The sequence below is a fragment of the Notechis scutatus genome, chromosome 1 (assembly GCF_049901735.1).
Source record: "Notechis scutatus isolate UNSWTSFEM ecotype Mainland chromosome 1, rNotScu1.2, whole genome shotgun sequence".
Classification (NCBI taxonomy): domain Eukaryota; kingdom Metazoa; phylum Chordata; class Lepidosauria; order Squamata; family Elapidae; genus Notechis; species Notechis scutatus.
The window spans coordinates 307482217-307492219 of record NC_142009.1 but is presented as its reverse complement, the minus strand read 5'-3'; the positions used below and the strand labels follow the sequence as shown (position 1 = coordinate 307492219).

At 44.3% G+C, this 10003-nt stretch overlaps 1 protein-coding gene and 1 long non-coding RNA gene across 2 annotated transcripts; one reads left to right on the top strand and one right to left on the bottom strand.

Annotated features, from left to right (window-relative positions):
* Nucleotides 1–1686: 1686 nt before the first annotated feature.
* On the bottom strand, nt 1687–3397 carry LOC148133478 (uncharacterized). Its single transcript, XR_015746854.1, has 2 exons — nt 3183–3397; nt 1687–2938 (listed from the first exon to the last, which is right to left on the bottom strand). It is a non-coding gene; the product is annotated as an uncharacterized LOC148133478 (long non-coding RNA).
* A 126-nt stretch (nt 3398–3523) lies between these two features.
* On the top strand, nt 3524–8269 carry ANKRD9 (ankyrin repeat domain 9). The gene is made up of 2 exons (XM_026680215.2): nt 3524–3945; nt 7033–8269. Exon 2 carries the CDS (start codon nt 7117–7119, stop codon nt 8002–8004), a length of 888 nt encoding a protein of 295 aa, XP_026536000.1. The 5' UTR covers nt 3524–3945; nt 7033–7116; the 3' UTR covers nt 8005–8269.
* Nucleotides 8270–10003: the final 1734 nt, after the last annotated feature.

Sequence of the window (10003 nt, the reverse complement as noted above, 5' to 3'; positions counted from 1 at the left end):
CAATGATTCCATAATGGCTAGGATCATACAATGCACTAATCAAAAGAAATTATACCTTAGTCTGAATCTATTCAGTACACTGGATACAGCTACTATGAACTTCTACCACTTTTTTGTTGAGCTGAGGATGAATGAATCAGACAGGATGGTTTTTCCTGAACAAGGTTATCCTGCAGATATTTTGGTGATAAGCCATCTAGATTATAAGCAGCATTTGAATTGTTTTTACATGGCAACAGATGAGCTTCTATATTCTGCACTAACTGAAAGGTTTAGATAGATAGGTTTCAAAATGAAATCCACATACAATGTATTACAGTTGTATGAAAAGTGATAAAGGCTTGGCTAACCATTATCAGTATCTCAAGCTCCAGGAAGGGCTGCAGTTCTCAATAATTTTCCTACAAAAATGCTTGTTGTTGTTTTATTGCTGGCAAAATGCATTGTCAAATTCAGATGAGTACAAAATTCAGGTAATAGCTAAAGTTTCTTTTCTCATATTTTCAGCTGATTCTAGATTTACTCCATGGTTAATTTTAATTTTAATTAAAAAATCAACTGAGGTTTCAACAGTGATATTTGCATTAAGCTGTTTACTGCTTATGCACTTCTTTTAAAAAACTATTTTCCTGATTATTATTTTAGATTATATGCTTATGCTGCTGTGAATACATTTTTTATTAAAATGAAAACATTAACAAATGTTTTGCTAAAGATACATTTGAAAGCATGTAAATGCAAGTAGATGAATAGGTACCACTTTGGTGGGAAGGTAACAGCCTTCCATGTGCCTCAGCGTATAGACATACCGACTACATGACCATGCAAGCATCTTCAGACAATGCTAGTTTCCTTGCCTAGGAAACAGAGATAAGCACCACTCCCAAGGGTCAGATACCACCAGTCAGGGAAAGCCTTTATCTTTTTTTAAAAATACATGCTAAGGATGGTGCTGGATTCAGTGTGAACTTTTATTCTGAACAGTTGTAAAACTTTTTTTAATCCGATGCATGTTGTAAATGGGTATACCTCAGTGGTGGGATTCTAAAACTTTTACCACCGGTTCAATGGGCGTGGCTTGGTGGGAGCACTTTGCGCATGTGCACATACTTTGCGTGCATGCGCACGCCAAACATACACTCTGCGTAGGCGGCGCTGAGCAGCTACCGGCTCAGCAGAACTGGGCCAAACCGGTAGCATACTGGTATACCTCCAATTTTAAGACACAACCAACAAATATTAAGCACCAGACGAAAATAGAAGTACAGTACCCTTCATTAGCAAATACAGTCCAAGGAACAAATTCAACAAATAATTTATTGCAGGTTATTAAATTCTTGATTTTCAGACATATACCTTGCTAGACACGTCACACAAAATTTCAGCTCACCCAGAATTTGGAAACACCCAACTTCCTCACCAAGAGAGGTATGCAAATCTGCGTGGGAAGCTCCAATGCCACTGTTCCCAGATCAGATAGATATTATGCATGCAATAATCACTCAACCCAAATAATGCAAACAAATGCAAACAAAAGACAAGCATTTGAAGTGGGTGTGTCAAGAATTACAAGAATATCTGAGTGTTTTTGTTTACAAACATGCCCTGGTAACCTCTTTTTCTGCCATACCCACGTTACCTACAAGATGAGCCTGTAACTGAGACAGCTTCTTTCTCCTCCCAGCAAAATTAAGCCGTAAATGTACTCCAGCACATTTCATTGACTTCAGTGGCTGCTGATGTGGTTCAAGAACTGAGATCTGTCTAGGTGGCACACAAGTTTAATAAATCATCATGGTTTATCACACAGTCAGCCAGATATTTAGGCTGGATTTGGCATTTTTGTACTATCTATTTTTGTACTATCTAAGGACTTGCGATGCGCAGATGCAGATGCTTGATAGTGTTACAGTTATTGTTACAGGATTATCCCTGGACTGATTGTATTGAATACTACCTGCTTTAACCATGTATGATTTGGACTGTTTGTTGGACTTTGTTTACCCGTTTACTGGAAGTAAAACCTACATTTTACTATTCAGTGTGTATGCTGGTGTTATTCAACACCACTCTCACTACGTTTCCCTGAGTGCACTCATTCTCCTAGCGGGGACTACCTCAACACGGATGCAAACTGTTCCAAGTAAAGCTGCCTTTTGTAATTGATTGGTGGCGAATTTGATGGTGTTTCGGTGGTACTCTAGTTGTTTTGGGATTGCACCAAAGGTGCCTATTACTATTTTATTATTGTGGTTCATCACACAGCCAGCCAAATATTTAGACTGGATTTGGCACTTTTATCTACCTATAGAGTCCTTCCCAAGGACCTGGGATAGGCAGATGTCATTTAACAGATTAATAGATTAAAAGAGTTGGAAGGGACCTTGTAGGTCATCTAGTCCCACCCCCCACCCAGGCAGGAGGTCCTGATAAATGGCAGTCCAATCTCTTCTTGAAAGCTTCCAGTGATGACACCTCCCACAACTTCTGAAGGCAAGCTGTTCCATTGGTTGATTGTTTTCACTGTCAGGAAATTTCTCCTTATTTCCAGGTTGAATCTCTCCTTATTGTTTCCATCCATTATTCGTTGTCTGGCCTTCGGGTGCCTTGGAAAATAGCTTGACCCCTTCCTCTCTGTGGCAGCCCCTCAAATATGTCTCCCCTGGTCCTTCTCTTCACTAGACTAGCCATGCCCAGTTCCTGCAACCATTCATCGTATGTTTTAGTCTCCAGTCCCCTAATCATCCCAGTTGAAGTCCACAAGTCTTAAAGTTGCCAAGGTTGGAGACCCCTGCTCTAGGGCACTTGTCCTTGTTTGGCAACAGCTGCTAGATTCATCCATGGGAGAGGCGATTCACAACAGGCCCGGCAAGGGCAGCCCCTTTAGCGGCGTCCTCGTTGAGGCAAGAGAGGGGTCGGCGTAGAAAGTTTCCCTCGGCTCAAACCCTGACGGAGAGAGAAGCCCGTTTTGAGGCAGCCAATGGGAAGAAGCCCTGAGGAGGGGAGGGGGGGGGGAAAGCAGGCCCAAGGGGAGGAAGAGGGCCCGTGGGGGGCGGGGGGGCGGCCTGATCTCCTGAGGGGAAGCCCCACCTGCCTTGCCTCCCTTTCCCCCCTCCCCGCCCCCCGCTTCCTCCCCTTTTAGGGTCAACAGCACGAGCCGCGCGCTCCGTCTTCCGACTTACAAAACAGCCCGGAAACTTTCTTGGAACTTTGCCTCCCGCTGACGCCAACAATCAATCGCTCGGCGGGGCCCCATCCTCCCCTCTCGGCCAATGGGAAGCCGGGGGTGGGGAGGACCCGCCGAGACCAATCCTGAGGCTTTTGGACAGTTCCCCCGGTCCTAACCGACCTTCGCCGGACGGGGGATCGGGGAAAGGGATAAAAGAGCCCGGAGGAGGCGATTGAAGTTTGGCCGCTGCTGCCGCTTAACTCCTCCTGCTTGAGCTACACGGCTCGGCGGCGGCGGCTGTTCCTCGCCCGCTCCTTCTTCTTCTCCTCCTCCGCTGCTTTCCTCGGAGCAGGAGCGCTCGGTGCAGCCGGGAGCCCAGCACAGCCGCTCTTCTTCCGCAGGGGAGGAGAGCGCAGGCGGCGGGGAGGGGAGCGGCGGGGGTGGGTGGGAGAGAGACAGCCGCGGCTGCCGGACTCCCTCGGGTGCGCGCGCGCGCGCGGCTGCAGCCGGAGACAAGCCGCGAGCGAGCGGGCGGCTCATTCATTGCTGCGGCCAGCCGAGTCACCAGCCCCGAGGAAGAGCCGGCGCGACCTGCAGGCGACTCCCGTCAGGCTGCCGCCTTTGCGGAGGAAAGAAAGCGGTTGGGGGCGGGCGGGGGCAGGAGGGGTTTGGATCCGGCTTTTCCCTTCGATCCGGCCGAATCCGCGAATGCCAGATCTAACCCCAGGGCGTTTCGGAAGACCAGCGGGCTGGCTGGGAGTTTGGAGACGCGCGAGGTAAGAGGAGGTCTGGGGCATCTGGCGAGAGGAAGGGAAGATGGAGAGCGGGGAGGGGGGGAAGGCGGGCGGGGGGAGGCAGGGGTCGTGCCGGAATTGCATCTGCTGCTTTGGAAAGACTGAGGGTGGCGAAGCCGAGAAGGGGGTGGTCTTCGGGGCACAGCGGGGTCTTTTGAGAGATGAGTAGCGCCCGTTCTCCCTTCAAGTCTTGACAGATGAACCGTCAACAACACCAACCCCACCCCAAAAAAAACATGCGTGGATATTTTTTTTTAATGCTATAAGAAACGCCATTCTGGGGAGAAAGGCTATTCGGGCGGGAGGGAGGATGACCGATCTTTGGAAGGGAAGCATTTTGGAGGAGCCGGGTTCTCCCTAAGTAAGAGAGAGGTTGGGGGGTACAAAACTAGCACTATAATCCAACTGAGAAAGTCCTGGCCTCCCTCGGGCCTCTCAACGTCCTTTCCTTGTCTTGTTACAAGCCGCTGCCTGGCAAGAGAGGAGAGGGAAAGCGCTAAAAGAGAGGGACATGCCAGTGAGGGGAAAGCAGGTCAAGCGGTAACTGCTTTTGGAGCCCTCAAAGGTGCAAGGTTTGGAGGACGTTCCCTTGCTGGTCCACATAGCAATACCATTGGGTGCAGTGGGATGACGATCATGCTAGCTCAAAAGGGGGAGGACATAAAGGGGAGAATCCAAGGACAAGATAGGGGAGGCCTGTGTTTCCCAGCCTTGGAACTTTAAGAGGCAAGTGGTTTTTAATTCCCAGAATTCCCCAGCTGGCTTGGGCCACATATTAAATCCTAAGTTACAAGTAGCTGCCAGCCAAGATGGAGCAAACCCTGATGTTGAGATCACTGGGGACTCCACTTGTAAAGCAAGTTGCCATAATGCTAACAAAATGGATCAAGATTTGCAGGGTGGTGTTGAATTGGCCTTCTCCAAATTGCAACTTGCTCAGGAGGTCAGCCTTGTTACTTGCTGTTGGGCCAGATCTTCATGGCCTTTTGCCCTTGAAAAGGAAACAAATATCACACCTTCCTGAGCCAAAGTGCAGGCACCCTTAAACCCTTCTGTTAGTGTAAACAAAACAAAGCTGAACTGGCTAGCAAAGTTAATTTATCTCAGATCTATCAATAGGAAAGAAAAGCTGCAGTGTTAATGATGTACTTGGAAATAAATCCCTTTGTGGGTATGGTGATTGGGGGTACAGTGAGCTTTCAAGGACTGCTAGAGCAATGCTCCGTTGCTTGCCTAGGAAATTTTAACAGCTCAAAGACAACAAACTGAAGAAGTCATTCTGTTGCATGTGTTATATTGATTGCAAAATTGGAGTGAATGGGGATAGATAAGCTTATACAGAGTAGGTCAGAAGTCTTTTGCAGCTCCCGGGAGACATAAACACCATATTTAGCAAGCCATTTCTGGAACTCTTGGGATTCTGATAAAATTCCCCAACACAGTTATTTTTCAAAGCCTGATCTGCTGTTTATGCTCAGTTTGATATTGAGGAGTGAAATAGCCCTTTCATTTAGGATGAAAAGCCTCAGTCATGAACGTGCAAAGATAAATATGTACATATTGCATTCAGTTTTAGATGAGGAGTCACAAACAGCCCAGTTAAATAAAATGCAAACCTTGTACACTTCTAAAAAGGTATTGTCTGTTTCCTTTATCATTCTTAATAATATAAAAGGGACTGACACCAATTTGTTAGGAGTCCAGGCGCCTTGTGAAAAACTAGCTCTGCAAATTTCCATTCCATCTGTCTTGTGGGAAAATGGATTCAATCTGGGTTAGATTTAAATTACTTAGCTCAGCCAACACCTCCTCACTCCTTTCTTATTTTTAAGAGCGGAGGGGGGAATTAATCACTAAGCAGATCTAGTATTATAAGAGGTGACCACCACAGAAATAAATGTCTACAGAATTTGGAGATTAGGATAAAGATTATCGAACTGAGTTGAGCGATCTTAGGGGCATTAAGTAAGTTGATAGATAACCAGATATGTCTATTATTTGATGGTGGGGAAAAGAAGCAGAAAAATGCTAGGGGAAGCTAACCAAAAAATCCTCATCAAGTCTGCAGAAAGTTGAGGAATATAGGTAAACATTGTGGAAGATCTCAAGGGCACGGCTACTGTTTTTGTTCCCCAAACCCTCAGAAATAGTTTTAACACGGATCCATGACTGACCTGTCTTCATTTGACTTTAAAGGCTGGGGAAAATACTGTGCCAGCTTGACCTTCCATAAATTATGCAACAGCAAAAATCCCATCTACCCAATAGGGATAGAAGGAAAAGAATAACATCAGAAGCCTGACCCTTTTCATACAACAGCTGATCTTGGAGAGGAGGCAACTGACAAGAATAACAATACCACAAACTTGTCCCTCCCCCACCCAGCTTTCTTTTTATGTGTGTCTGAGCAAAACGTAAAGCCCTCAAACTTCTGTAGAATCTGACATTTGGTAACTAGCAGACTTCCTTCCAGTGAGAAAATGGAGCCTTAGAATTTCAAAATAAAACTCCCTTCATGGTAATTTTAACTACACTATTATTGATGTTTAAACAGAGAGATCAAGAACTATTTTCAAAGAGTTGGATGGCAGTGCCTACAGTTCGCATAAATATGGGAAGGTTTCAGATTTAGGCAGAGTTCTTTCCCATCGTCTTCAAACAGTTTTTGTCAACCACCTCCCAATACAGGTAGTCCTCAACTTATGACCACAGTTGAGCCCAAATTTTTTGTTGCTTGGGCAAGACATTTGTTATGTGAATTTTGCCCCATTTTATTACCTTTCTTGTCACTGTTAAGTGAATCACTGCAGTCGTCAGGCACTGCAACCGTCATAAATATGAGTCAGTTGCAAAGCATCTGAATTTTGATCACGTGCCCAATGGTTGTAAGTGTGTAAAATAGTCATGTTACCTTTTTCGGTGCCGTTGTAACTTTGAACAGTCACTAAATGAATGGTTGTAAGTTGAGAAATACTTGTACCTTGATGAACCTTGCATGGTAAACAAAGACACAGAGGGACATAGGTTTTGGGAGGGGTAACTTCTAAACAATTCCTTTTCTCTTAAAAGCCTTCCTTGGTCTTCTTGACTCTTCATGAGAGAAACATCTGATAGCCAAGAAGGGAGCCCTTCCCAGTGAACCCAACCTCAAGGATGCCCTGGAACGTCAAATGGTTGAATAGCTGCAACAGCCACAGCTCCCAGTCTCAGAAACAATGCAAGAAATCTTCTTTTGCTTTCTATCAAGCGGTGAGAGACCAGCTACCAGCATGGCTCTTGGAAGACATGAGGCGCATGGAGGTTTTCCACTGGCAAGAAGGAGGCAAAGTCAGCACATATTCACCTTCAGAGGCACTGCTGTATGCCTTGGTACACAACCACCAGCCTTATGCCCGATATTTACTGAACCAATTTCCTAAAAGTGCCCTTGCAGTACCGAGCCTTCACTTCAGCTGCTGCCACTCTTCGGCTCCTCACTTAGCTATGGCTGTCCGGTACAATCGTATCCATGTCCTAGTAGAGATTCTGAAGGCCATCAAAAACTTTCCAGTAAGTGACCGAGCTACCTATTTGGATCGCCGAGGTTGCAGTCGGGTAGAAGGTGGCAAAACAGCCCTTCATGTGGCTTGTGAACTGGTAAGGCCAGAGTGTTTGCTTTTGCTGCTAGGACATGGAGCCTCGCCTTGCCTTCGTGACTGTGCTGGGAACACACCTCTAGACCTACTCCTACAACAAATTTGGGAGAGTCCAGCTTCAAATCTCTGCACCAAGCTTCTCCTTCTGGACTCACTCTTGCTCTTCATGCCAACAGGCTTCCATTTTGCCATGAAACAGCAGCTGCGGGAAGACCAGCAACCATGGCAGGACCTTCTGGGTGATAGCCGATATCAGTGGTTAGCTGGTTTTGCTCCTTTCTCTCTCTTTGTTAGATCCATGCAAGTTTTAATTGGGAGCATTTCACGCGAACATTTCCCAGAAGCTCTGGATGGTCTACCTTTGCCGCACTTTCTGAAACCTTTGGACCTGAAGTTGAAGAGCTAAGATTATAAGCTAGAGAGCCCCTTCTCTCACTTTTACTCCCTTTCTCCCTCACCTTTCAGTTGCTGCTTGTGTGATGAAAACAGGTTGTGTGGAGAACCCATTTGCTGAAAATGAAATCTGTGTGGGAGAAGGAGAAGCACTTGTTTAATTAGAGACTTTTTTCCCAAAGATTTTAATATGTTGTGTTTTATTTAACTATTGCTCAGTTGGAGAGAGTGGAACACCTAGAGTGCATTCAAAAAATAAATTTCATTTTACGGCAGGATGCACGGCTTAAATCTTAACTTGGGCAAGCCAAACTGTAGACTGCCCAAGTGAATTAGCATTTTAGGCCAGAAGCTAAAGCAAGCAATGAAACAGAGAGTAGCTTCTGTAATCCACACTCAGTAGATCAAAAGTAAATAATGCACCAATTGGATACTGACTGCTGCAAAAAACAAAACAAAACCAGATATACTCCCAACCAACAAAATAAGGTCTGGAGTATGTCTGGTTTTCCATACCTTTTCTCTGTCAACTTCAAATTACCTGCCACAGGATTGTATATAATTTAAACAAACACAACACAAGCAGAGTTTGAAATGTTGGCTTAAGCTATTACCTCTTATAGAGTTGTGTCCAGCTAATGTGAAAAGGGACAAAAAATATCTTATTTCTTATAAAACAGCTATTAGATATTGGAAAGAATGGAACTATTAGCCAGCTGTCCTTACTCTCTCACTCTTATTATTTTCTCATGGCAATATATTGCAACAGTCAATTCCTTAAAATAATTATTGTTATCTTCTCTGCCACCAATACTTCACTTTTATTTAAAAATACACACATCTAAGAGGGAGGTCAAATCAGCTGAACAGTAAACAAAATTTAAAAAATCATTAAATACATAGTATTGGTATTAATAAGAACAATCATAGTGGAACAATATAAGCAATATAAGCAATAACTATTTCAGTAAGAAGTAGTGAAAACTGAAAAAAACATTCAAAGTCAAGAAAATATTTTTGCAGTCATTTGGAAATTATTTGAGATCTGAAGAAATATTGATGATGGTGAGGGTCAAGAACCAAGATGTAAAAATCCAAAGCTTTACACGCCGTTGTTGCAACTGTTCTCTTCAGAGTCATTTCTCATCTGTCTGTCTTGCTGTCTGTCTATTACATTTGCATAGCCACCCAGCTCACATAGTAACTCTTCGTTTCATGAACTTTGTTAAGAACATGGGGCTGTAAATATTAGCCCACCGAACACTGAATACAGTATATATCTGCTGGTTGTTCTTACGGATTGGCTCCATCTCTCATCCAAAATGGACAAAAAGTGTTTTGGATGAGAATAAGATTCAAAAGAGGGTCAAATTGTGCACTCACAATCTCCGAGATTCATCTACCAAATCGATGCAGGATTAGTCCAGAAGAATTAGAGTCCCTTCCCTTCATACACAATTGTTGGCTGAAATACAAAAACTATTTTACATCAGTCCTTGACTTTAGTGGCACAGAAGCTGGTGGCTCTGTGCCACTAAACCATGGTGATGAGACCTGGACTGCGAAGACACAAGCCTATGTTCCTACTCATTTATTAGGCCATTTTAGCCTACTCTCATTCAGCCCAATCTATGTCTTATGAACTGGTAGGGATAAAAAGAGAGGAAATCCTGATGCACGTAAATCTGAGCTCCCGGAGAAAAGCTAGGGTATTAATGCAATGAATCAATACTGAGAATAAGAGATATGCAATTCTGACCTTAAAAGGAAAAGAATCTGGGTGGGGAATTAGAAGGGTGCATTTAGGCCACCAGTTTTGGGCTCCTCCTCTCTGCACCCCAGATACATGGCTGTGTAGCACCTGCCTGAATGTAACCAATATAACTAATCCACTTCTGGTCTGAGTATTTTATTCCACTGTTACATTTATAATTAGAATTACCCTGACATGCACAAATGCACAATATTTATTTGAAGAAATCTGCTTTCCTATCATTTCAGACAAGAAATTT

What these genes read in the sequence shown, in the direction of transcription:
- ANKRD9 (XM_026680215.2), top strand. Translation starts at nt 7,117, where the DNA reads ATGCCCTGGAACGTCAAATGGTTGAATAGCTGCAACAGCCACAGCTCC.